This window comes from Peromyscus maniculatus, chromosome 9, assembly GCF_049852395.1.
Source record: "Peromyscus maniculatus bairdii isolate BWxNUB_F1_BW_parent chromosome 9, HU_Pman_BW_mat_3.1, whole genome shotgun sequence".
Taxonomy (NCBI): Eukaryota; Metazoa; Chordata; class Mammalia; order Rodentia; family Cricetidae; genus Peromyscus; species Peromyscus maniculatus.
In genome coordinates, this window is record NC_134860.1 from 10,558,548 (window position 1) to 10,586,261 (window position 27,714).

Sequence of the window (27,714 nt, forward strand, 5' to 3'; positions counted from 1 at the left end):
GGCTACAGACGGGCTCTCAGCAGCCGCGAGTGGGGACACAGCCGGATTCCCCTTCGAAGGCGCCGTCGGCCACCCCGCCCCGCCCCGCCCCTGGAACTCGCCAGTTCCAGGCGCCGCTCCGTGGGCTGCAAACTTTGCAGCGTGAGGCAATCAAGGGAGCGCGCCGGCGCGGGCTCGGCTGGGCTCCACGCGGCTCCCGACAGCTGTTGACCGCTGGCCCGGCGGCGTGGATGCACCGCGCACAGCGCTGCCGCCCACAGCCAATCCCGCTACCTCGAGTCGGGTCACACGGGCTGTCCGCGTCCCGCACAGACCCTCCAGCCACGGACGAGGGGCGCAGCCAACACTGAGCCCTCCCTCCCTGTCCTTCTGGGCTCAGACCCTTCACTATCGTCACTCAGCCATGGCTCTTGGTCCAGCTCGGAGCAGTTTGGGGTCCCAACTGCTGCCTATGGTGCCGCTGCTCCTGCTGCTGCGGGGCGCATGCTGTGGCCACAGGGGCCCCTCATGGCCCTCACTGCCCTCGGCAGCCGACGGTCTGCAGAGGGACAAGGACCCCCAGCAGTCCCCTGGGGACGCAGCAGCTGCGCTGGGCCAAGGCGCCCAGGACATGGTCGCTGTCCACATGCTCAGGCTCTATGAGAAGTACAACCGACGGGGCGCTCGGCCAGGAGGAGGCAACACCGTCCGAAGCTTCCGTGCCAGGCTGGGTAAGTAGAGTCTACACCGGGACCCAGCCCTCCTTATTCATGGAGCCCTGTATCCGATCTCTCCGCTCCTTTACAGCTCCACTTCTCTCTCCTTTCTTGTATTGACTTTTAATTCATCCTTTCACCGACAATCCCCTCAGTTCTCTGTACCAGGCCAGAGCTTGCAGTGGGGACCAAAGTGTCACTGGGTGGCAGACCAGTCCTGCCCCTGGGAACTTCCACAGCTGCTGGACAAAGGTCAGCATATGCACAAGGCCTTAGGCGCAGAATGGAGATGGCCATGGGCTGGAGGACAATCCGTGGCGTTAAGGTGGGTTGGCGCTTGCTGTCTGAGAGGCCAGCATGGTCAGCGGGGCACACGGCGGGCGGCGCTGGTGGAAGTACCACGCACTGAGCCCAGGTAGGAAGCATGATTAGGGTGGCAAGGAGACAGAGTGCTCTGAGAGGTTTCAGGGAAGGTCCAGAAGCACCTTGTCCCTCTCCTGGACCACGCTCCACGTCACCACCCTCCACTTGAGCTTGTCAGGGTTGAGCTTGTCAGATGCTCTCCCTACCCTCTTCTTAGAGAAGGTCACTCTGAACCCTTGCCCACTAACTTCCGGGTTGAGCAGCCCTTGGGGGGGGGGGGTAAGTGCAGAGGAAGTGTAGCCTGGGAAGCAGGTGGTGAGAAGACCCTGGTTGTCATGGTGACTGCTCATGGTTTCAGAATGCTGTTCCAGAAAATGTGGGCAAGGGTCTCCTGCAGTCCTCTCTGAGAGGAGGCCGTTCCCCAGGAGAGAAATCCTTCCGTGGGCAGTCTTCTCTCCCAAGACCATAGGGACAAACCCCAGCCAACTTTGAGGCGGAACAGGGGAGGCTCCGTGCTTTCTACCTGCTGCTCACCCTGGGCAACATTGTGGCTTCGGATTCAGACATAACACGGCTAAGGGAACCACTCTCACAAAGAGGCACATCCTCCGTCATACTAACCAGGCCAGTGCCCCTAGGTTCTAGGCCAACTCTGGCTTCCCTGGTACCTTTTATTCACTACCTGGAGTTCATTTCTGGAGAAGCATTATTAAATTAAGCCACTTAAGAAGCATTTGGCATGATTGAGTTCAATCACTAAAACTACGTGGACCTGTTTGTACTCTGTAAAGCGGGCAGTACATAGCAGTATCTCCCTTTCGGGGTTGAAGAAGATGAAATGAAGTGATAACGTAAGTTCAGAGCCCTGGCCGAATTAGGCAGCAAGCGTTGCATGTTGTAGCTCCGGGAACAAAAAGCACCGTGATGAGTGCTTTGTGTTCATATAGGCTTGAACTTGACCTTTGCTGCCCCTTAACTCTGGTCCTTGAAGCCTTGAAGCAGAGAGAGAAAGGTCATCAAGGTCACCACTGCCACAGGAAGTGAGCATGTGCACTGGGCACAGCACCTGCTGCAGCCCATTGATCAAGGGGTCCAGTTCTGTCTGTTTTCACCAAATGGAGGTGATACTTCCTGGTACAAATAACAGGGACATTTTAACCCCCACAAATGGCCTGGGGACTAACCTTAAATCCAGCATTCCCATTTTACAGCCAAGGACAAAAGGACAGGGCAGGGAGGAAGTTATTGTACGTGCCATGCAAGTAAAAGGCTGTTCTCACTGCCACATAGCACCCCCACCTCTCCACCAGGACTAAGCCCAGAGTCTGGGAGCAAAGCGTCAGGGTGGAACAGGCAGACACACTTAAGAATCAGAGTTCTGGTCCAGTCCCGAAGTGTCTGAAAATACCTTTTATTTGGATTTCTGATGAAAACTAAAGAGTAAGTTCCAACTTCACCGGTTACTGGCTGTGTGCTGTGGCACATGTCACATGTTTTCTTGTGTCTCTATAGAGGGGGTGAGCCTTGAATGGAAGGTAGGTTTATGCCTGGCATGGAATCAGCTCGGTTTCTTGTGCCTTGCCTTGACTCATCTAAATTGTCCCACACTTAGCCTCAGATGCTCCTACCTCTTGAAGATCTGTCTGTGGGGCGTTTGGAGCAGGGCATGGACCCCTTGCCCTGATCCCAGAGCATACCAATTCCCCTAGGCTCCATGGGGACAGGTTTTTGCTGCCTCTCAGGCCGACACATCCTGCCAGACAGCAAATGTATCCACTCCCAAAACCTGCTACAGCCACTTCACCCTCATCTGCACCAAGGCCCAGGTTCTGAGCATGCGATACCATCCTGATTCCAGTTCTGTGATCCAGCCACGAGACGGCACTTCTCATGACTAAGAGTTTCTTTCCACTTTTAATTGTGACTCCCCTTCTGATTAATAACGTTTTTTAAAGGAGCTCAGATACGGCAAAGACTTTGAACAGTTCTTGGTATGTGCTCATTTGCAATTTATTAGCTCTTAACTGTGACGACACCAAGCTTTCCTTGTCCCAGTCCACCTCCCCTGTGAAGTTCACTTCGTTCCCTATTAGTCTGCATCTGCGGAGGGAAAGCCTTTGAGGCTGACTCTAAGTTCAGGTTAGACCCCAAGTTCAGTTTAGACCATGGTTCACCTCCACACTCCCAATGAATGATCTGTGTTTAATCCCAAGCTCGACCCCTGACAATGTGGTACTGAGCTGGTTTTCTTCTTCTCTCAAACATACCCAGCAGTCAAAACTGACAGGTCAAGCTCATTTCGTTCTCCAGTGCATTGTCCTAATTTTGTTACTATAGCAAAATACCAGAAGTTGAGCAACTCATGGAGAAAAAAAAAAGCTTTATCTAGCTCACATTGAGAGACTGGAGGACTAAATATCGTGGTAACGGCTCTGGGGGTAAACTCTGGGGTTATGTCATAGGGTAACAGATGCATCATGGCTGGAAAAATTGTGAGAAGGACTGATCATGAGGCAAGACAGAGAAGCAGAAAGCAGGAGAACAGGCAGCCTGACGGCCCCTCCCTTGGGAACTAAGTGAAGTCTAATGAGAAGCATCTCCAGGGACTAACGTTTACCCATTGGATGCCATCCCTTAAAGGTTGCAGTACCTCTAAATATTGCCACACTGGAGACCAAATGCCCTGCATTTGGAGACAAACCAAATCCAAAACATAGCATCAGGCATTTCCTAAGCATTTCCTTTGGAGAACACATAGATGCATAGAATGTTGTTCTCACCCAAAATAGCTCATGAACTGGCAGGGCAGGGAGGAGGAACCACAGGATAGGGCAGTGGGATGGGTGTGCTAGGGTAAAGACAGGCTGGGGGTGCTCACAGGGTCCCCAAGGGTAGCACTGACGGGGGATGGGGGAGGGCAGTGAGGACTTCACAGCCAGAGAAGACCCTAGCCTGTTTGTTGATGGGCAGGTAGGATGCAGAAGTGAGACAGTTCACTGTGTGTTGGAGCTGTTGGGCATTTGGTTAGGAGGAAACCAAGGCAGCAGAATGCAGCCAGTCCCAGAGAGCCTTAATTTCGCCTGTTGACAATGGAGCAATAGACCTGCGGGGGTGGGGGGTAGGGGAGGTGTGTGAAAGGGAAAGTGTGTCGGAAAAAAAAAGAAGAGGGAAGTGACAGGCTGTTTTTTTTAAACACAGTAACAAATGTAAGTTATTCTTAATCACACATCCAGATAGGATCAGAGTTAAAACAATATTTTGTAGAATCATTTCAGTCCTGCACAAAAAAAAAAAAATACACGGATGTCTACAGACATATGCACACAGCCATTAACCTGATGGGGCTGCATTTTCTGCATGCAGCTCTTCCCATCTGCAGCTGTCCTTGAGGTCTCTGCTGTGCCCCTCAGCCTCTGCACTTCTTCCCCTGGAAATGGCCTCCTCCTGTGGGTTTTGTTGAGGTTCTTTACGTGGTGGGGATATTGACCCTTCTTTTCTCATAGATGATGCTTTTGAAGCATGTGTGTGACATTGAGGGCTGACAGTTCTAGAGTAACTATTACAGTCAAGCCCAGGCGAGAAGGAGGCCGCGGTGAGACAGACGCAGCATCTACAAGGCCAACAGTGACTGGGGCTGGCTTGAAGCCAGAAGTGGGGAGGACAGAGAATTCTCTACCTCTGTTGGAAGGGCTGGATGGCTTGTAAGGCCTCCTACTCAGAAAGACCCTTGAAATCGATACTCAACTCAGGCCCAGCCCCCTTCTTTGCTGACAAGGCACTGGCCCTCTACTTCCTACCTCCAGCTTGCACAGATGTTTGCATCTTCAGCACGGTGTGTCTACTCTGTTGTCCTCGATGTCTGTTCCACGGACAACGAGGAAAGGGTGGCTGGACTTGTGTTTGTATTGGACAGAGCCATGTGTGCATATGTGTGAGCTGGAACTCTTAGGCTGAGGCCATCGGGGTACCCGTCTCATTCCCACTGTCACCAGGGAGAACTTGAGTGTTCCACTAAGAGGTTGGGGTCCCGAGAACCCCAAAGATCCATAGAGACCGGTTGTTTAAGTCAAGGCAGTCCTTTTTCCTGGGAAATACAGAAATCAAAATTACCCATATTGATAGTATTTATGGACTCTTGGGCACATCTCAACAATAGAGCACACTGGAGAGCAAAGGGCGTGTGTTTCAGACGAGATCCACCTGGGGACACAGCTCAAACTGCCTCTCGGCCGCTGTACGACTTTAGGCCAGTTACTTGCTCTCTCTGGCATGCCAAGAACTTTCCCTTTGTTAACTGAAGCAACGGAGCCCACTCTGCCCTGCCCCCCACCCTGTCTTCTTACAGCGCGGGGCCTGCACCAAGAACCCATCCTTCACATCTGTTTCTGAGTAGCAGCTGTCACCAGGCCTTGTGGGCCTCTAGGAGTATGTGTTCTGGAGGGGTGTGCGGTAATAAACAAATACACGTCAGGATGCTATAGGTTCCCTGAAGACAAAGTCAGGGTTGAGAGGACAGAGTGCATCTTCAGCCACAAAGCCAAAAGGGGACACGGTAGGAGCAGAGATCTGGAAGGGGCCTGAGTGGTCAGGAGAGCCATGAAGGCAGAAGTACCATCCCTGACATGTGCCACTCATCGGAAGGCCAGAAGAATGGGACCTGGGCGTGGGGAGGACAGATATAGTTGGGGAGGTTGGCAGGAAGCCCAAATGGGGCCTTAGTAAAGAATGGAGTATTTGGGTAGCAAGGACCTGAACAGGAGTGCTAGGCAATTTGAATGCTCCCCAATATGGCAGCTTGTTCAGACTGTTCTGTAAAGCTGTAATGTGACCAGACTCTAAGAATAACTGTGATGACTACCATTCTATGTTCCTAAGAGGCTTTCAAGCACCTTTGACTGCCTCTGCCTGGACTCCAAGCAGCCCATCACTTAGCCCGCACAGACCTTTTGCAAATGTTTATTGGGAAACTGGGTGAATAAATGGAGGAGAGGTGGAGGGGGGCTGTCTTCTCATTGGCTGAGACAAGAGCCACAGTGCTTTAGCACAGTATATAGGACAGAGGGACTTCTCTTCCTGTTTGCTCCTTGGTGCCATATGCCCCACTTAGCTGGAAACATCAGAGGTTCCTCCACTCTCAGCCACAGCCTGGAGCTCCTGCATTGCATGCATGTAGGCATATGCATGCATGGACTCCCCCCACACTCTGGGGTTAGGGGTGACCCACCTGGACCTCAGCATCTCTCACCAGGGATCATCTTTTTCAGCAAGTTGTCTAGTGAGCTCCCTCTACCCAAATGCATTCAAGCCAAGTGTGGTAGAATCCTTCCTTCTCGCTTGGCCTCTGGAGGCTCTTGCCCAGTCTGGACAAATGTTTGGGATAATTGATGAAGAAATACCTGAACTAGATTAAAGGTAAACAAAACCTGCCAAGTCGGATGTTATAGAGGCCAAGTGGTGAGTGAGCAGGTTTGAGTTTGTATAGGAACCCCTTAATCTGCCATCCTTGATCCTTTACAGGAAAATGTTGGGGATGTACCTTTGTGGACACCTCCTCTGCCAAGCATATGGCATGTGCCATTTCTTTAATCCTCCAAGGATCACACAAGCTGAGGGTTCTAGTCTTTCTATGAAACTAATGAAAGAATAAGGCTTAGAATATGATGTTCTCCTCTAGGGCCCGGAGCTTGTTTTCCAGCTTAGAGGTGTGTGCCACAGACAGTGAGCGTCCCTATACATAGATCAGTGAGTGAGAGGCAGAAGGTGGCCCAGGCTATCCCCTTGATGTCTACATACATGCTGTGCAGGAGCCCCAGGCTGTGGCCAAAAGCAAAGACACCTGTAGCTTCCAGCTACAAAGTTCTGCACATCCACACACCTCCTCTGAGGTGAGTGTTATTCCAACTTTCCCAACAGTCATAACTCCTAAATGCAGCAGTTAGGATGTGGACCTCCAGGCCATGACACTAAAGCACAGAGTTCTGGGAGGCCAGGTTTAAGTCTTCGAGACCCAGCATCACTTCACATATGGAGCACAGGGAAGGGCTGATGCACCTGTCTGGTGGTAGTGCATGGGGCCAGGTAAGGAACACCTTCAGCCTCTACCCGGCCTACTGCAGATGTTTCTCCCTTTCGTTTTTCCTTGTGAGGCCCATTAAGAGATCATGGATATTCCCAGCAGAGTTATGCTTCCTTCCCAATAGAAACAAAACATTAGGCTAGTGGGTGGATTTTTTAAGAATTTTTAAAGTTTTATTTTTTTTATTATTACTTTCTGTTTATGTGCGAGTGCATATGTACAATATGCATGCATGGTGTTCAAGTAGATCAGAGGGGGGCATCAAACCCTCTGGAAATAAAGTTACAAACAGTTGTGAACTATTGTGTAGGTGCTGGGAATCAAATTTGGGTCCTCTGCAAGAGCAGCAAGTGTTCTTAACCACTGAGCACCTTTCCAGTCCTAAGTCAATGGTTCTTGAAAACTGATCCCAGCTCATCCTCTGGATACAGGTGTCACAGAGATAGATGAACCTGTCTCACGGAGAGTTTAATGCTCCCTTCAGCTGGAGAAGAAGGGGGAAGTCCACCCAGCCACTTTGGTCTCCTTCTAGTCTACAGTATCCCAAGGTGGCATCCACAAAAAGACCTTTTCTCCTTCTGAATCCTAGACTTCCTCATTGTAGGGAATTTGCATTGTCATCAAGGCTGGGACTGCAGGTAGCCCTGGGGAACCAGGGCCCATGTAGAACCAGGAGAGAAGGAAAGGGCTTCCAGATGCCCCTGGAAAGCAGAAGCAGAAGCTTTCTCCAAACACACACATATGACTGCTGAATGTGCCTGGCCCTCCTCATTTGGACCACATGTCTCCAGATGGCAGTGCGAACCTTGGAGTGGCGTGACCTACTGTAGTCCCCATATTGCTATTTCTTCGAAAAGCTATTTTTTGTTTTTGTTTTTCAAGACAGGGTCTCACTATGTAGCCCTGGCTGTCCTGGAACTCACTCTGTAGACCAGGCTGGCCTCGAACTCAGAGATCCACCTGCCTCTGCCTACCAAGTGCTGGAATTAAAGGCACGCACCACTGTACCCAACTGTAAAATTACCTTAAAAGGTGCTAAGAGTGCAGCAAAAAATAATGAAGATCTCCTTATTTCACCTCATCTAGAAGAATGATCGCATTTAACAGAAGTTGCCTTTAAAAACTGCATAGTATAGAGTGCTGGGAAAATACTGGACCAGCTAGCTGCCCTGAGGCAAGTCTTGGATCTGACCCAAACCATCGCAGACCCTTAAGGAAGGTGTCACTGACACTCCTTTGTCCTTTGAAAGCCAGTGGGAGGCAAGGAGGAAAGAACAGGAGCTTTTGTGTCTTGTAGCCTTGATCCTCACCCTCTCTGGCGCATCCTCCCCCCCCCCTCTGCCTCCCACTCTCCCTCCTCCCCTCCCGGCGTCTCATCCTCATTCCTCTCAATGGAATGGTGACAGTTCCCTACCCCTGGATATCAGCTGTGCAAGTTCATTGAGGATAACAAAGGAGGCCCTCACGCCTTCAGGACTGCAGGAGTTGAGGAAGGGGAAGTGAGCCCTGCTTGGAAGTGCCGGTCCGTGGGAATTGTTCTACTGTCCCAGCTCTGGGCAGAAACCTAAGAACAGGATGCACTTCAAGAGAAAATCTAACAGGTTGCGGTCTGTCTTTCCCTTTGCAGAAATGGTCGACCAGAAGCCTGTGTATTTCTTCAACTTGACTTCCATGCAAGACTCGGAAATGATCCTCACAGCCACCTTCCACTTCTACTCAGAACCCCCACGGTGGCCCCGGGCACGTGAGGTATTCTGCAAGCCGCGAGCCAAGAATGCATCTTGCCGCCTCCTGACCCCAGGTCCACCCGCACACTTGCACCTAATCTTCCGAAGCCTCTCACAGAACACGGCCACTCAGGGGCTGCTCCGAGGGGCCATGGCCCTGGCACCTCCACCACGTGGCCTGTGGCAGGCCAAGGACATCTCATCGATCATCAAGGCTGCCCGAAGAGATGGAGAACTGCTCCTCTCTGCCCAGCTGGATTCTGGGGAGAAGGACCCCGGGATACCCAGGCCCAGCCCCCACATGCCCTATATCCTTGTCTATGCCAATGATCTGGCCATCTCAGAGCCCAACAGTGTGGCTGTGACACTGCAGAGATACGACCCCTTTCCAGCTGGAGACCTTGAACCTCGCGCTGCCCCCAACAACTCAGCAGACCCCCGTGTGCGCCGGGCAGCTCAGGTCTCTGGACCCCTGCAGGACAATGAACTGCCAGGACTGGATGAGAGACCAGCACCTGCCCTGCATGCCCAGCACTACCACAAGCACGAGTTCTGGTCCAGCCCTTTCCGGGCACTGAAACCCCGCACAGGGCGCAAAGATCGCAAGAAGAAGGACCAGGATACATTCACCACCTCCTCACAGGTGCTGAACTTTGATGAGAAGACAATGCAGAAAGCCAGGAGGAGGCAGTGGGATGAGCCACGGGTCTGCTCCAGGAGGTACCTGAAGGTGGACTTTGCAGACATTGGGTGGAATGAATGGATCATCTCACCGAAGTCCTTTGATGCCTACTACTGTGCCGGGGCGTGCGAGTTCCCCATGCCCAAGGTACGGCTTCTGTGCTCTGATCTGGTCTCATCCTAACTTGGCTCTGCCCTGTTGGCCATCCCTCTGTTTGCCTGATCTGTTGCATCATTTGCAAAATGGAGATGATACATCTCCTGTCTGCAGAGGCAGGAATAGACAGGGGTGCCCCACAGCCTGTTAGGGTGGTGCTTTTTTTAAACGTTGGCTTTGATTTTTTTTTTTTTTCTGAGACAGTCTCTCTGCATGTATCTCAGGCTGGCTTCAGGTCTCCTGTTTAGCGTCCCAACTTCTGGGTCTGGAGACATGTGCCACTATACCTTGCTTTGAATTGGGATTTTAAAAAGCAAGGCATTGCTTCCCAAATGCAGGAATAGGGCATTCCCACAGAGCAGCTGTCTTCAGAGACTGAGTCGGTGCTGCCTCCCTGTGGACAAGGCAGGTATCCAACGTTCCCTCCTGACCGAGGCTCTCCTGTCCGGTTCTAGTCTGAACTCCCGTGCTTTTGGTATCAACAGCTCTCCCGGGGGGCTCCCCCTGTTTGGTGCATCCCACAGCCCGGCCAGCCTTCACAGTGCACAGCAGTCTGAAAGACACATGGTCCCCGACTATATTTTCTCTTCCTGACCCTGCGTTTTCCCATTCCCCCAGACTGGGGGAACCCCAGCCATCATCCTGCAGCCTGTGCTGCAGTGGGCTGCCTATGTCACCCCTCAGCACCTACAGCAGCCCCCCCTGCTTGGTTAGCTCTGCAGACTCCACCGTGGTATGTCTTCCAAGAAAGGAAGTCGGTGTATAAATCCAATTTGAACCTCAATAAACAGAGCGAGTGGGAAATCCCAGGCCCAGATGTGGGCCATATAATCTGTCTGGAATTAAGGGGCTTCTCCTCAAATCCATTCACATATAAGAGGGAGGAAGGGGGGCGGCTGGTAGAGAGGTGCCTGCTGACGGGCTTCACACGGGCCCAGGACAGATGAGAACTCACAGCGGCCAACTTTATCAGGCTGGCCTGCCGCTCCCCACTTTCAGAACGCTGGCTGAACCCCACACGTACAGGGGCTCTTGCCTTTCTCTTGTAGCCCCCTCCCCCACACCCCCGCTCCACAACGACATAAGGCTCCTTGTCCGCCAAGAGCTGAAGTCCACGACCTGGCTGTCTGCATTCATCTCTTCAGAAGTGGCCACAGTTTCCAAGCCAGACCCCGTTCTAACTGAGGCAACTTGATCGTGTTGCTTAGCCATTTTAAGCCTTGTTATCTGTGTCTGTAAAACGAAGGTCATATTGTCCATATAAATTAATGAGATGTCAGGATGAGACGATGCTCTGATGCTGCACCTGTCACCCCGAGTCAAGCGCATTTTGAAATGCCTGTCTGCAGCCCATGCCACACTAAGCATATCATTTTAATTTTAGCCAGGGTTGCTCTGGAGGCATGTCTGATGGCTGAAGCATGCATGGTTCTAGGCAGGCTTGGAAAAGCTTCCTTGCAGCTCAGCTCCAGGTGCTCCTAGGAAGGTGACATGCAGGCGCCCCCAAGTGGCCAGTTTCAAGTAGCAGCTGTGACATCCCTTTTATACTAGAATAAGTGAGCACCTAGGTACCAGGACTGAGCCTGTAGCTGATTTTAAAGGAAACATGTGTCCAGCTCTGGGCTTTTTCTTCCAGGCCACCCCTCGTATGGCCTTATTTGAGAAACAGCAATAAACCCTTTGCTCTGAGCTGTCTTTTCTCATCTTGCAGATTGTACGCCCATCCAATCACGCCACCATCCAGAGCATCGTCAGAGCTGTGGGCATCGTCCCTGGCATCCCAGAGCCCTGTTGTGTTCCAGACAAGATGAACTCCCTTGGAGTCCTTTTCCTGGATGAGAACCGGAATGTGGTCCTGAAGGTGTACCCCAACATGTCTGTAGAGACCTGTGCCTGTCGGTAAGACGGAAGGTGGAAGACAGTCTGGCTTCATCCCTGCCCTGCAGAGTGGCATTCTTGGAGCCAGGACTTGACTCTGGGCAGTTCCAGGTGCTAGACAGAGCTTATAGGCAACGCTGCTGGGACCTAGAAAGATCTGAACACAGTGCCATCGTTCTTCAGTTTTTCCTTGCTAGGGGTGGCTCTGTGAAGACTTTTTGAGTTCCTGGAAGGAATCTGGAATTAACTATGGTCTGAAGTTTGCCCATCAGCCCTACCCACATTTTTCAAGGTCTGTGTCCACAATGTCAGCTCTATGCATTCATCATCTCAAAACCTGGAAAGACTATGCAAATCTTGGGGTACTTTCCCCTCTAGCAGTTGAAGCGCTCATCTGAAAACCCTCAGGCTTCCTACTTTCATACTAGAAACAGGGCCTAAATCTTGGCACGGATGGGTGTTTCTCTTACATTTCACTACTCATGATTTTATACATGCAGTATGCACATGAAATCAAGGTTGGTCTCTTCCTTTAGTATATGTATTCTCTATTTTACAACAAAGGAGAGAGTCTACCCCGTTCCCCACAGAGGTCAGAGTGCAGGTTAGATGTGGGCTGTTTGATCATGCATATGGAAATAACACATACAGTAATATGTTGGAATACTAAAAAATAACCAAGATTTTATATTTTTGTAAGTTATACTTTGTATACTGTAGATTGTGAGTGTTCTGTGTTTTTATGGAAAGCTAATAAATTAAAGGTACAGTGATGTCTGGAAAAACTGAATGTCACCCAGTCCAAAATATCAATTGTTTCCTTATTCAGTCTGTAAATTCCTACCCTGGGTTACATCAAAATGGGAAGTGGTTCCAGGATGGTAGTTACCATCCTAGAGTTCCCTCATATCCCTAGCCTCTTTGATCAGCAGGTGTCTGTGGCAGCTTTTGTCTTGAGTGACAAGAACAGATCTTTTAGTCAGGATAATAAAAACAGATTTGACCTAAGCATTTAGGGACTATCTCAGGAGGTCCACAGTTCAGGAGGGACTGGAAGGGACAAATGGTCTCCTTTGCGTGTTTTCAAAATACAAGGCTGTCTCCCCACAGCCCTATCACAAACAGCCACCCCAGGTGACTCTACTATAAATAGCAATGGCATGATCTTTGCCTTCCTTGAAGTGGTTATTTCTGAAGCCCAGGGCTAGGTGTTTTTTTAAAGGAGAGTACAAGTCCAATCTGAGGCAGATGCACCACAATCTCATCAGCCAGGTCCTGGGGGGATAACATTGACGAAAGCCTCAACACGTGGGCTGTAAACTGCCAAAGCTAAGAGGGGAATGAGCTGAGAAGCAGCGGGGGCATGTGTGCTGAGTTTAGTACTCGGTAAAGGAATGTTCTGGGAAATACAGGTAAGACAAATACAGGTAAGCCGAGGAACTGTGCACACCACCCACCCAACTGCCACATTCCCTTGGGGCTGTGGGGGTACTCTGCTGTCTGCATAGCCCTTCAGTGAGTCCAGCCCTGGAGAAGTGGAGCTGGATGTGCAGCAACTTCTGCTTCCAGGCTGCCCCTGAGCGAACTGCCAACTCCCAACTCCATGGGCCTCTGCTTAGGTGGCCCCGGTGCCTTGGGAAGCCTGGGCAATCTCTGAAGGGGGCTGCAATGACAGCATTGTGGTCTGGGTGAGCTGAAAGAGCATCCAGAATGGGTGAGTAAGAGAGAGATACGGGCATTTGAAGGAATCTGTCAGCACCCTCACACCCTACCCTTGGAGGTGCTCCATGCACCCTAGGACGTGTGCTTACAGAGCTCCCCACGCTGGTTAGTCAAGAGAGACAGGCCATGCCCACCAACAAAGGCTGTCTGAGTCTTCTCAGCTGTTGTAGATGGTGTGGATGTCTCCAACTGACCTGCAGACTTAGTGCTTTGCTTGACATGGGAAATGCTTTTGAAACATGGTAGATTAAAATTATATGAATAGCAAAATAAAATACTAGGCCTTGAAACGACTCCACCCTTTCTTCCAAATATCAGATCCTACTGTTACCTTCGCCACTCCATTTTCCCATTGAACTGTTTGCTCTCTTTCCACACCTGTGGTGGCTTCATTTGGTTCCTTCTGGCACCTGTAATTCCTGGGTAACCACTGAGATTCTCAAAGGCCTGCAACCCTCCAAGTCTTTGTCTCCAGATTTCTGGGATGAGTCAGAGCAACCTGAGAGGTTCTGACTAGGGTCCAGCCATTGGCCCAGTGCACAGTGCATAGCACTTGGGGGCCCTGTGTATTCTAGGCATGTCAAAATGACTTTGAGGTGTGATAAGCTGGACATGTGAATGATGATATCCCTACTGTAATGGAAGGAGCTTGTTGACCCCTGTAACTAAATGTTTTCCTGCTCACCCAGCACCAAGGTCCCACAGCCACTTATAAAATTCCTATGTTCCGCCTGGTCCTGTAACTGCTCAGACCCAAGTAAACACACAGAGGCTTATATTGTTTTTAAACTGTGGCCATAGCAGGCTTTTTGTTAGCTAGCTCTTATATCTTTTTTTTTTTTTTTTTTTTTTTTTTTTTTTGTTTTTCGAGACAGGGTTTCTCCATGTAGTTTTGGTGCCTTTCCTGGAATTCACTCTGTAGCCCAGGCTGGCCTCGAACTCACAGAGATCTGCCTGGCTCTGCCTCCCAAGTGCTGGGATTAAAGGCGTGCACCACCACCGCCCGGCAAGCTCTTACATCTTAAATTAATCCATTTCTATTAATCTATACTTTGCCACATGGCTCATGGCTTACCAGTACCTTTACATCTTGCTTCTCATGGTGGCAGCTGGCAGCGTCTTCTCTGCTCTGCCTTTCTCCTTCTTCCTCTCTAGTTAGAATGTCCCACCTAACCCTATTCTGCCTCACCATTGGCCAAACAGCCTTATTTATCAACCAAACAGAGCAACACATATTCACAGCATACAGAATGACATCACCCATCAATCCCCTCTAACTTACACAGCAACCTTTATTTCATACGTAGCATCTATTTTACCACACAACCACCTCACAACTTAACAACCAATGAATGTCTCAGGAAAAGGCCATATAAAATATAATGTGTTCACTAGCATCTTATGAGGGCCACAGGCAACTTCAGGTTTGGTGCCGAGAGCTGCTTGAGTCAAGGGCAACACGGCCAGCACTACCCATGACTTTCCCAGCCGGTGGCCCCTTCTGTGAGTGAAGAAGGGTTGTCTCAGTGACTGTGAACACAATCACTGCAAAGCAAGGTCAGAGATGAGCGTATGTACAAAATTACATCTTTCTCCTTAAAGCCAAAACATAACATTTCATTGTCTCAAGAACCAAACGGTTCTAGAACACTGCCTAGATATGCATGGGTCCATGAGGTCACTCGGTTGAGCTTGTGTTGGTCTGGAGAGAGAAGTTTTGGTAGCTTTCAGTGGGCTATATCCTTGAGCCTGTACACCCTCTAAAAGGAAGGCTACAGCATCTTAGAGAGTAGTTCATCAGACCGAAATCCAGGCTTTGGGAAGATTTGACTCTGTTTTTATAAGAGTGTGGGAGCAGAATCTTGGTAAAACCAGGTGGCTGGTCTGAGGCATTCCAATAAGTGCCTCTGCATGTATCTGTCCTTCATAAAATACCAAGAGAGCCACCAGATGTCCATACCTAATGCTGCTTCTGGAGCTAGACTGGAGATGGAGCTGATATGATGGAGAAGCCTACAGATGTCTGGGGTGTGGGTGGGAGGCATGAGAACAGGTCTTCAGAAGAGGTAGGGCAACTGTGAGGTCAGAGAAGGAAGAGCTGGCCTTGGCTGAAGGAGGACATTGCAGGTGCTACCTGCATTTGAGCATTTGACAATGGTGCATCTAGAAGGGTAAGAGGTGGCCTGGGTGGGAGACCAGGAGGAAAGCTCTATCTGTGGATTCCAAATCCTTAGACTCAATCACCCTGGAACTGAAAACAATTTTTTAAAAAATGCCTCTGTACTGTGTACGTAGAACATTTTATTTTATTTTATTTTATTTTATTTTATTTTATTTTATTTTATTTTATTTTATTTTATTTTATTTTATTTTATTTTAAAAGATGTTTTGACTTTCAGTGGGCACATGGAAATTGCACATATCTCCAAGGTACAACATAGCATTTTAATTTATAGACACACTATAATGATTAGATCAGAGGAACATGCATTATTTCATTTCTGCATTTCTTTGTTGTTTTACACTTTTTAAGATTTGTTTTTATTTTTGTGTGCATTCATGTGTGTGTGTGTGTGTATGTGGTGTGTGCACCATGTAAGTGCAGGTGCCCACAGAGACTAGAAGAGAGCATCAGATGCCCTGGAGCTGGAATTATAGGCAATTGTGAGCTGTCAGACATGGGTGATGGGAACTGAATTCAGTTCCTCTGAAGGAGCAGCAAGTGCTTTTATCCATGAGCCATCTCTTCAGGCCATTTCATGACAGAAATTGAAGCATCCTTAGATTTTGGTATACATAGGGGAACCCTGGGACTCATCCCCCACTAATTCTGAGAGACAACTGCTTCTTCGTGTTTCATTTTGTAAGAGACTCATAGACTCATACAATTCTCCTATCAAAACTTCTGTACTTAGAGCAAATGCTTAGCAACACACACACACACACACACACACACACACACACACACACACACACACACACTGAGGGGGGCGATAGCACATGACCCTCACCAAATAAAGCCATATCTAGTGTTGTTTGAACATGCATCAGAACTTCCTGCTAGGATCACACAACTTTCTGATCTATTCTGAGCCTTTGTGTTCCTAACCAAAGGTGTTGGTTTGGCTGTGGATCACACTTTCAGAACTCCGGTTCTAAACAGTGAGCTGAGGGGCCACTGTCACAGGCGAGAGCATTCAATGAATCGGTGCTTGTCACGGGCCAACTGGAAACAGGTTCTCAGAGAAGCTCTGCCCAGAATCCCTCCCAGTTCTGCCTACCTCCAGCTACTCTCTGCAGCTTCCATAGGGACGTATTTTCATTCCTCTGGACAACTGCATGGAGTGTTTCTCCGAAGAAGTGCAGGAACCCAGGCATGGTGGCACACATCTTTAGTCCCAGCACTCAGGAGGCAGAGACAGGCAGATAGATCTATGTGAGGCCAGCCTGGTTTACAAAGCGAGTTCCAGGGCAGCTAGGGCTGTTACACAGGAAACCCTGTCTCAAAAAAACCAAAACCAAAAACAACTGCAGGGAAAACAGCTGTGTCCTTAGAGTGGTGTGTTCTGGGACAGAAAGGGTTCCCGATATCCTAGGGCAATCGTGCTATGGAAACTCAGGTGAACGCTTTCTCACCTCCATGAATGACAGCTGAAATCAAAGTTCCCACCTTGGGTGAATAGGCTTCAGTGGCACTTGAAAATAAATGGATGAACCAAATATGCCTCCTGTGTTCACTCAGCTGTGTGTCTCCCTCAACACAGGAATGTTGTGAGATGACTTGGTGTCAGCCTGAAGAATCCCCAAAGCATTCCAGGCCACCAGAGTTTGGCAGAGACTCACAGAGCTGTACATGTCTGAGACTGTTAACTCTCAGTGCATGTGGCTGGACCGTGAGGCTGTAGATGACTTCTTATCTCCTTTATGTTTGGCCTTTCCCCGGTTTTCTATATCATGTGCTGTTGTCATTAGTGGGGTGAAATTTTGTCAGCTATTAAAAAGAGTATTGGGTAGCAGCCCTTTGCTCTGTCCAGAGTTCATACTGTCCACCTGGAGGCCCTTGTGCTCAGCCCCTGAGTGTGGAAGGGACCTGTGGACCCCAGAGGCTACAGCACATTGTGAGACTGTCCAGATCGTTCTCCAGCTCCTCCTGGCCCTGACACTGCAGCTTCAGCTCCATCTCCTGGGCTTGGCCTTTGCTCCATTCATCTCCTCCCAGGCTTGGTACTTCTTACATGTTCCACTCATCTCCTCCCAGCCTTGGTACTTCTTACATGCTCCATTCATCTCCTCCCAGCCTTGGTACCTCTTACATGTTCCACTCATCTCCTCCCAGGCTTGGTACTTCTTACATGCTCCATTCATCTCCTCCCAGCCTTGGTACTTCTTACATGGAATCGGTACCCAGCACTCGTCCTTTTCTACTCCCAAACAGCGTCTCCTTCCTTCTCCCCTGATTGTGTCCCTAAAGGGTGGATACACGTTCTGTCTGACACTTCACCCTCCTTCTCTGAGATCTCTGACCACAGCCTGCCATAGCTCATCCTGCAACCTCCTGAACGTTCTTGGCCCCCTGTACCCCATCCCCAGGAGCCCCAACAGCAGAGAGCATCATAGCCCATCTTCCCTGGAGTAGGCCGCCACACATTCCAATTATTTTAATTGTGCTCTTTCTTTGCTGTGATTAATGCCACTTGAGGTGGAAATAGATGGAAGCTAAGAATGGGGACACCACTCTTAACATAAACACTGTCCTTGGGCTGCCACAAGCAGTCTTCATAGGCTAGAAACCATCTCTAGGCATAGATCAGTCTCAGAACTGCCCAAATGCTCCTGTGTACCCCTACTGCTGTGTGGGTCTCCTGGCTGATAGGTATATCCCAGGTGGCCTCCCCACTGACATGAACCAAGTCACCCTCTGAATACATATGCACACACACACACACACACACACACACACACACACACCTACACATGTGCACTTGCACATATCAGCACCACACAGACCAGAGACAGAACTGGAGCTCAGGATCTCTGGATGTATATGTGTGTGGTACTAAGGAGCAGCTGGCCTAGACAGAGCTTCCTCCCCCAGATCAGCTCAGTCAGACCCGGCACTGGAGGGCTGCTTGAACACAACCACCCACTGCCAGGAGCTGGCAGTGGCTGCCTACATGTATGCGAACACGCCTTCTAAGTCCTTACTGCTATGCTCCTGAAAGAGAGGTTCATAGAGCCGAGGCCACAGGTTGGGGGAATAAGCAAGGGAGCTGGACTGGAGCTCTCGTCTGTGTTGGCTGTGACGTCACGGGTATACTGAGTGTGCTGGGCCCATGCGTGCTGCATTCTTGGTACCCAGGAGCCCTTTCCTCCAAGGGCAGCGCCTAGTCACGCTGCCTGGTTCTGAGAGCACAAGGCCCAGCCTTCTCTAACACTGATGCAGTCCTCACCACACCCCACCTTCTCGGCCCCCACAGTTTGTACCACCTTCTGGGTACTCGGTGAGCTTTCTCTGTTTGGGGAACTTCCTGGCCTCATTTCCTGGATTCTTTATTCCTGTGGTCCAGGGGCTGGAGGTCTGTGTCTCCCTGCCTGGAGAGTCTTCTGACCAAGCCAGCAAGGAAGTGGACAAAGATCCTAATTAGGGTGGATGACCCCCCGGAGAAATGCCGATCCTTTACAGTCGTCCGAGTCCTTCCCACCAGCTCCGTGCTCGTCAGATGTTTATACAGTCTTCATTAAAGAGAGCTGCCTTAGATAAGAGGTCCGAGCATAGCATCCACACCCAGATAACAAGCGGGGAGGCCTTCGGATTGTTGGGGAGAACCTGAGCCAGCCACGCTCCCTGCTGAGGAGTCCGCAAGACAATGTGGGCCCGCTCCTCCTGGGCTCCTCGCTGTGCTTGGTGACACACCACAACAGCCCTGAGGCCCCCCTTCAGGGCCCAAGATGTCCCTGGGGGCCTTCTGGGTGGCCCTGCTCCTGCTGTTCCTGCTGCTCTGTCCCACACACCAGAAGCCACTGCAGAGCTGGGTCCAGGCATCCCCGGGGGGAAATGCCCGCAGCTCACTGGGATTGTCTGGAGGTGGAGAGGAGGGCGTCTTTGACTTGAAGATGTTCCTGGAGAACATGAAGGTGGATTTCCTGCGCAGCCTTAACCTGAGCGGCATTCCCTCCCAGGACAAAACCAGAGTGGAGCCACCCCAGTACATGATTGACCTGTATAACAGGTACACCACGGACAAGTCATCCACTCCGGCCTCCAACATCGTCCGGAGCTTCAGCGTTGAAGGTACAGCGCTCCCCGAGGGTTCCCTGGGGTGGGACGGACGGCATCCCGCCCCCACGGTGAAATGGCTCTGTGAGGTGGGTTGGCCACAAGCAGATCTTCAAGTATATATTGAAGTGAATCACAGTCAAACAGGGTGAAAATGCAAATATCCAGTTCAACTTCTGTGTGTGCCTAATGGCTTCCCTATGGGGCAGCGCAAATCATGGGGCCTGTCCATCAACACGGAAGGGTCTGATGGACAGCCTGGCTCCTCCCCTGGGGCACAGCCGCATTTTACCCAGCAGGTATCAAGGGTCCCAGGCTTCTGTGTCCTCTGTCCCTTCCCTTCCTTTTCTCCTCGTCTCTCCCCCCATTTCCTTTGCCTTCGGTCTCCTTTGCTTTCCTTCCTGCTCCCCCCACCCCCACTTCCCTCACGTCTCTCCCCCCCCCCCTTTCCTCTTGACTTCTCTCCCACTCTCCCTTCTTGTCCCCTTCGGACTTAGACATGGATCATTCATTTAACTCCAGTAAACCTGTATATTTTTTAGCTTTGAAGGAAAGCCAATTTCTCTTTTATAAAATGACTTTAAACCTAGATTTTAAAATGTTAATTAGAAGAGATCCCAGTTATTGTTTTGGATGTAGTCATCCTCAGCACAGAAGGCATGTGTCTATCCAATATGCTTTAAATATAAGTGTCCTTGGTTTAGGAAGACTGGAAGATAAACATGGAGGTGAGTCTGTAACTGGTAAGTCACAGAGTTCCAGAATCTGGGTAGAACGGGTTACTGGACAGAGAGCTGGGGTTGCCAGGGCTGGGGAACCCAGGCCAGGCATGCTTGCAAGGTCATGTCACTGGCCCTGTTTCCTGCACAGAGCCTGCTCCCCTTATCCTGTTGTGGCATCCCGCTCTGCAGGACCAGGAGCCCAGGGCCTCCCTGCTTCTGGTCCAGAGATTTGCCCAAGGGTCCCACTTCAGGGCCACAGCCAGCCCTGGCCAGACCTGGCCAGCCTGCAGAACCTGTACCTGTCTAAGGACACTTGTGATCATCATTCATGCTTAGTGCTAGTGCTGCTAAGTTGTCTGACTGCCCAAAGGAAGTGTCAAGGAAACTTGCCTTACTTTTTAAAAAAATATGGATTCATTTTTTAAATGGAATATGATCCGTATGTTTTGGTGGGGGGAGGTTGTTGTTGTTTTGTTTTGTTTTTATTGGGGCCTAAATATTCATATCCCATGGGCTGGAATGTGAAGCCCAGAGACACCAGCCCACCTACACATATATATTTGACACATTTATTACATGCACTAGCAGCAGCAACAGCAGCAACATCAACATACGTACATACATACATACATACATACATACATACAAACACACATACATGACCTAGGAAACACCCATCTAATCCCAGTAGGCATGTGATTTCTCATGTCGGACAGTGGTCCAATGGCCACTGTAGAGGTGCCCCACAGTAAGATCACCTCAGGCCATGAATGCAATGTACAGTTCTCACTGTTCTCATTTGTCACAGCATTAACCCTGTTACTCAGGAGCTGGACCAGCGCATCCATGATGAATGAGGAGACCACAGGGAGCCTGAGTAAAGGGCCACATGCTTTGTCACAGCACCAGGCTTGCATGGTTGGGAGGGGGACAGAGGTATTAACTGAGCATCAGCTCTTGGCTCATGACTGGCCTGTAAGTCCCATGTGCTACCTCGATAAAGGCAGGTAAGATGGGCCCCACTCTACAAGAGAGGAAACTGAGGCACCAAGAAGCTCAGATTTCCCAAGGATACAAACTCAATGAGGGACAGAGTCATGACTGAGGCTTCCATTCTTTAGACCACTTGCTAGGTTTCAGCACAGCATGGGTCTCTGCTCATGGTGAAGCATACAGGAGTCCCCCTAATCTGAGCAAACCCAGGCCTCTTTCTGAGTGGTTCACAACTATTAAATGTAAAACAACAACAACAACAACAAAGACTCATCATTTTTAAGTGACTTGTATCACAGGTGTCATTTTTTTTTTAATTCTCCTTTTCCTTATTCACAGTTAAGCGCTCACTACCCCTGGTTTACACATAGCCCTTTAGCACGGGCACATACACAGAAGGGCCACCGTGCAGGGCTTTAGAAATATCTGTACTTCCAGGCATCCATCCGCTGGGCCTATCAGAACGTGTCTCCCAGGACAAGGCAGTGGTGGCATGTGGGTGGGGACTCACATGGCAGTGTCTGTGGTCAAGCCGCAGCCCAGAAGTGGGAATCTGAGACATTTACGAGGCTAAGAGAAAATTCCCATGTGTGCCCAGCGTAACAAAACTGTTGGGATGGAAACACTTTTTCCTCTAAAAGATCCATTTTCACTTTTGATGGAAGTTATTAACGCAATTCCAAACATTCTAATGCTGCAATTTTTATTTTATCTAAATATGGGCTTTCATTGCCTCCAGCCAGGACTGTGGAATCTTCACTCTAAAGCCGACAATGTGTTTTCTGGCCTGCCTTAGATGAGGGCGCCGATTACCTGTGTGTACTCTAACAGTAAAAAGTTACAGATACCGTTTCCACATGTATGAAGTTGGGATAATAACTAGATTCTCCCAAACTCATAGTGTAATGCCAAGCACATAGTAGGTGCTCAATAAATAGTAGACACTATTAGCCCTAGCTGAAGATGCCTGCCTCTGTTTTTCCTGGGAAAAACTCACCAAACTGAGTCCCATCTCCATCCTCTACAAGGATGATATGGGGGTACCAACCCTCAAGTACCACTATGAGGGAATGAGTGTGGCCGAGTGTGGGTGCAGGTAGTCCCTGCAGCCACCCGGGGAGGGGATGAAGCACAGGGAAGAGGTCCTGCTAGGATCCTGCACCCCCTGGGCATGATGGGGGCTAAGAGAACCTTCTCAAATGCTCTTGACACAGAGTAGAGACACTAGTGGCAAAATCTATGTCCTAGATGTCCCTCACAGTAAACCACGAAGTTTGACTTTGGTATCACAAAAATGGGCACCAGCAGGCAGATGCTCCTTTGTGTGTGCTTGCCTTCCAGATGCTATATCAACAGCTGCCACAGACGACTTCCCCTTCCAGAAACACATCCTGCTCTTCAACATCTCCATCCCTAGGCACGAGCAGATCACCAGGGCTGAGCTCCGTCTCTACGTCTCCTGTCAAAATCATGTGGACTCCACTCATGGGCTGGAAGGAAACATGGCTGTTTACGATGTTCTGGATGGAGAGGACACTTGGAATGGTGCCTCGGGGACCAGGACCTTCTTGGTATCTCAGGACATTCAGGTTGAAGGCTGGGAGACCTTGGAAGTCTCGAGTGCTGTGAAGCGGTGGGTCAGGGCAGACTCCACCACAAACAAAAACAAGCTCGAAGTAACCGTGGCGAGCCACAGGAAGGGCTGTGACACGCTGGACATCAGTGTCCCACCAGGCTCCAAAAACCTGCCCTTCTTTGTCGTCTTCTCCAATGACCGCAGCAATGGGACCAAGGAGACCAGACTGGAGCTGAAGGAGATGATCGGCCATGAGCAGGAAACGGTGCTTGTGAAGACACCCAAAACGGGTTACCAGGAGGCAGGAGAGAGCCACGAGGAGGAGGAGGAAGTAGATGGGCACACAGCTGTGGGACCCTTTTTAGCTAGAAGGAAGAGGAGCACTGGAGCCAGCAGTCACTGCCAGAGGACGTCCCTCAGGGTGAACTTCGAGGACATTGGCTGGGACAGCTGGATCATTGCGCCCAAGGAATATGACGCCTATGAGTGTAAAGGAGGCTGTTTCTTCCCACTGGCTGATGATGTGACACCCACAAAACATGCCATCGTGCAGACCCTGGTGCATCTCAAGTTCCCCACGAAGGTGGGCAAAGCCTGCTGTGTTCCCACCAAACTGAGCCCCATCTCCATCCTCTACAAGGATGATATGGGGGTACCAACCCTCAAGTACCACTATGAGGGAATGAGTGTGGCGGAATGTGGGTGCAGGTAGTCCCTGCAGCCACCGGGGGTGGGGATGAAGCACAGGGAAGAGGTCCTGCTAGGATCCTGCACCCCCGGGCATGATGGGGGCTAAATTGATCTGGAGCTATCCTGGAGGGGGAAAAGAATCACTTTCCCTTCTTGTTCCCAGGGGGTTCCTCTGCTGAATTGACAATGACTGGGGTATATGGGTCTGAGGGCAAAGTGGGAGACCCTGGAAGGGATGGTGGCTAGAAAGATGATGAAAAGGAAAGGGGAGAAAAGGGGAATGGGAGAGAGCAGAAACTAGCAGAAGATAGGGGTGAGGTGCAGAGCATCATGGGAGTTACAGGGTCCAGGAAGCCAAGAAGTGAAGAAGTAGAGGAGGACGTGGGCTCCATCGCTTCACGTCATGATATTTTCCAGCCCCCACTGAGATGTGCATTGTGAGCGCTGATGGTCAGTTGTGGAAATCAAAACTCGGCAAGCAAGTTACTGCCACCCGGCGGTCAGCGTCTGCCCCGAGTCTGTGGGGTCCTAAAGCCTGGGACCTTCCCAAGTGCCCCATGCAGTTGAGCAGGTCACTGTGTACTGCAGGAGTCACTAGATATGGAAGGCCCAGCACGAGGCTGGGCAGGGCTGAGTCAGGTCCGCATCCACCACTTGCTGTGCTCCAGCATGACCTGCTTGCTCCATGCCCATGCTCACTTTGTGGCCATGTGATTTCTGACAAAAGCCGGCCCCTGAGTAAACATCCCCAAGCAACCCCAGAGTGGAGAGGCAGTTCAGGACCTCGGCCCTCCGACACTCACTGTGATCTGAGCTGTTTTCACTACTGGGGCAGTCCTCATATGTTTCAGGGGTCATGCAAGGCCACTTGCCTTTATTCCAATTCTGTGACCATCTGGGAGGGACTGCCTATGACTTGGGCCTCTGAAATTATCTACTCTGTCTGGACAGCAGCCCAGGCAGGAACATCTCCTGCCTGAGGACTCCACCGGGGACAAGGCTAGGGGCTGAATTTGTTGGGATCAAATGTGTTGTTGGTTAACTATTTGAAACTTGCCTCCTTTCCTTCCTTGGTGACCTGCACTGAAATGATCAGAGGTCCAGCCTTATTAGGTGAGGGTTCCTGGCTCTGTTGCTCATCTACTGCCATTGACTCGGCCTGCACCTGCCAGCTTCCTTAAGTAGTGTGTCCCCTAGGGAGGACAGGATTTCCAGTCTTGTACTTCAACCTCTCACCTGACTCTCCCTGTGGCTCATAGGACTGATGGGGTAAGGAAGAGCCTGATGCCCTCTGGCCAGGCAGGGCCCCGGGGAACTTGGAAAGATCTGGACCGCTCTCATGGCTTGATGCTCCCACATAATTTAAAACAATGATCTACATTAAATGTTTCCATGGAACCAATGAACAGCTTTAACACAAAATACAGTGAAGTATTATTCTTTATTGGTACAGTTGAAGAAAAGATACATTCCTGAGACATGCCGGGCAGCATGGCGTGGCAGCGCTGTTCACAAATGGTGATCGGTTGGTGATGTCTTCTCCAGGTCCTAGGGATGATTCTGTGTGTGAGAGAGTTTTATTTAGAAATCAAGTCAAATGTCTGGCATGTGTCTTTCCATAGTGTAAGGCCACAGCTGAGGGCTCTCCAGTTCCACAGCCCTGCCCGTCTGCCAAATTAGCCCCTAAAAGATGAGCCATCGCTTTCCCAGAGGTAGGGGAACCAGGGGAGAGGGGCATGGAGCTTCCACGAGATAAAGGTGTGTGGTATCTGCACATTCTGCACATTGGGGTCAGTGAGTGCATTTGTATGTAGGCATGTGTGTGTGTGTGTGTGTGTGTGTGTGTGTGTGTGTGTGTGTGTGATTTCCCAGACGCACGCGTGCTGGCATGAGCAGCTACACGGACAGAAGTTTGCTGGAAATTAGCCGCCCAACTTTACCCTCACCTCCTGCCCATATACACATGTCAGAGCAGAATGTCTCTCTCCAGGAGACAGACAACCTTAGGCTGTCTCCACCTAGTGCCCAAGGGCGTCTCCATCAGTATCTGTCCACCACTGTCGTGCTCAGAAGCCCATCTCCCCAGCCAAATCCTACTCACAAGCTACCTAAGCCTGTTCTTCTTCCTCAGGCCAATGTTCTCCCCACTCCCTCCCCCAGTTTCTAGCTGCACAACCCAAGTGGCATCACCTGTGAGGGAGACCCCAAACTCTAGCACCACCCACTCTGGCCTACCAGACGTTCCAGCTCTGGAGAGCAACAGTCCAGGCTCAGGGGAGCATCAAGGACTCCGCAGAAGACAAAGCTGGGGTCAGGGGTCCTTACAGACAACCATGAAGTTTGGCTTTAGTGTCGTAAAGAATGGACACCAGGCAGGTCCCCTCTGCATGTGTTTGCCTTTCAGATCCTGTCTCAACAGCCCCTCAGGGGACTTCCCCTTCCAGAAACACATCCTTATCTTCAACATCTCCACCCCTAAACACATGCCAGCCTGTCACACAGCTGCCAAGGCCCAGCACGGGCCTAACATCCTTCTGGCTTGTGCCACTTATGGTCATGAGTCTTCTGGAGGTGAGACCATAAGCCTCTTGCTTTGGTCAATTCTGGAGGGCCAACATGCCCTGTGCCACAGGACAGACTGATGTGGTGCAGTACACAAGGGCAGAACACACAAGGAGAGACTTGAGATGGGTCTCTGGCTTTCCTGCCACTGGGTTATTTGTGCATAGCATTTGTCAAAACTTGCTCACCCACCGCCATAAATTGAAACACAATATGGCCATCCTATGGCCACTTACATGGCAGATGAGCCCATCTCCAGTGCTACTTTGGACACAGCTCCTAAAGCACCTTCTGTTTATGGTAAAGTGGTCACTGTGATGTGCGTGGAGATGCTGAAACCATAGAAGGAGAGTGTTGTCCTTACACTGCTCACAGAAGGGCAATCCTCTACCTCTTTTATGGCCTTTCCTTTGTGCCAGGAACAAGGGGAGAGAGCTGAAGAATGCCAAGAAAATACACCAGACACATGAACACAGGGACAGATCTCTGGGAGTGGTTTCAGGCCTCGTGAACCTAGGCAGACAAAATCTGGGCTTTGCTGCAGAATACCTACCTGCCCTGGGGTCTGATGACCCTGCTATCTCTGCCCCAATATGTGCCAAGGAAGCCCGCAGGGTTTCTCCAGCCTGTGAGCCACAGGCAGCAAAACCATCCATCTCTCAAAGGCTAGCCAGGCGTATTCACCTGGCAGCCTCTTGGGAAACAGCTAGGACACATGCCACTCTCTGCCCTGCACAGTCCCAGCTCCGCCTTTAGTGAGGATAGCAAGGAGACTGTGCCCATACCCGAGCAGGACACCTCGGGTGGTGTGTACTGGGTCAGACAGCGCCCTGTTTAGCACCCCTTTCTCTTTTGATAGCAGGCTGTGCTTTGTAAGTCATCCCCACTCCAGACAGCCACGTGCTTACCACCAGCCTTAGCTTCCCTTGGACACATCCTGCTCACACGCTTACAGTTCACCGCCCGTGCACATCCCTGCTCATCAGAAAACTGTCAGTCTCTCTCTCTGCAACATTCTCTCACCAGCGTCTGCTTGACTTCATTTTTCCTTTAGGCCTGATCATTCCTAACACAGGAGCATCCTGATGGGGGCTGTAGAAGCCGCTTTTGCCACAGCTGATATGTTGAGTCAGGTGTGCAGGTTTGAAGGGGGTCGGGGGCTCCTCTAGTCTGTGTTACTTTCTGGGTCAAAGCATTTATAAAGCAAGGGCAATAAATAATGATCAGAAAAACCATGTGTGATTTGGAGCATTCACAAGCTTCCCCATTTTTTATGTGTGTGTGGTATCCATGTGCATGTATCCATGTTCTCATGTGTGTGCATGCATGTAGGGAGGGATGCTCATGCATGTAGAGCCCAAAGGCTGGTGTCAGGTGTCCATCACTCTCCATCTTGGAGCAGGGTCTCTCACTTAAATCCGGGCTCAGGGATTAGACCGACCTAGCTAGCCAGCTTGATCTCGGGACCCCGCCTCTGCCTTCTAGGTGCTGGGATTCCAGGTGAGCCACCATGCCCATCTGGGATTCATGTGTGTGTGAGGGTTGGAATGCCAGACCATGTGCTTCTACGGCAAGAATTTTATCCACTGAGCCAT

General features: G+C 50.5%; 2 protein-coding genes across 2 annotated transcripts; both read left to right on the forward strand.

The window, feature by feature from the left end:
* The first annotated feature begins 136 nt into the window (after window positions 1-136).
* Window positions 137-12,372, forward strand: Gdf10 (growth differentiation factor 10). The gene is made up of 3 exons (XM_006976710.4): window positions 137-710; window positions 8,762-9,690; window positions 11,411-12,372. The coding sequence occupies exons 1-3, from the start codon at window positions 404-406 to the stop codon at window positions 11,600-11,602; spliced, it is 1,428 nt and encodes a 475-aa protein (XP_006976772.1). The 5' UTR covers window positions 137-403; the 3' UTR covers window positions 11,603-12,372.
* Window positions 12,373-19,054: 6,682 nt separating this feature from the next.
* Gdf2 (growth differentiation factor 2) lies at window positions 19,055-24,999 on the forward strand. Its single transcript, XM_006976709.4, has 2 exons — window positions 19,055-19,591; window positions 22,633-24,999. Exons 1-2 carry the CDS (start codon window positions 19,249-19,251, stop codon window positions 23,577-23,579), a joined length of 1,290 nt encoding a protein of 429 aa, XP_006976771.1. The 5' UTR covers window positions 19,055-19,248; the 3' UTR covers window positions 23,580-24,999.
* Window positions 25,000-27,714: the final 2,715 nt, after the last annotated feature.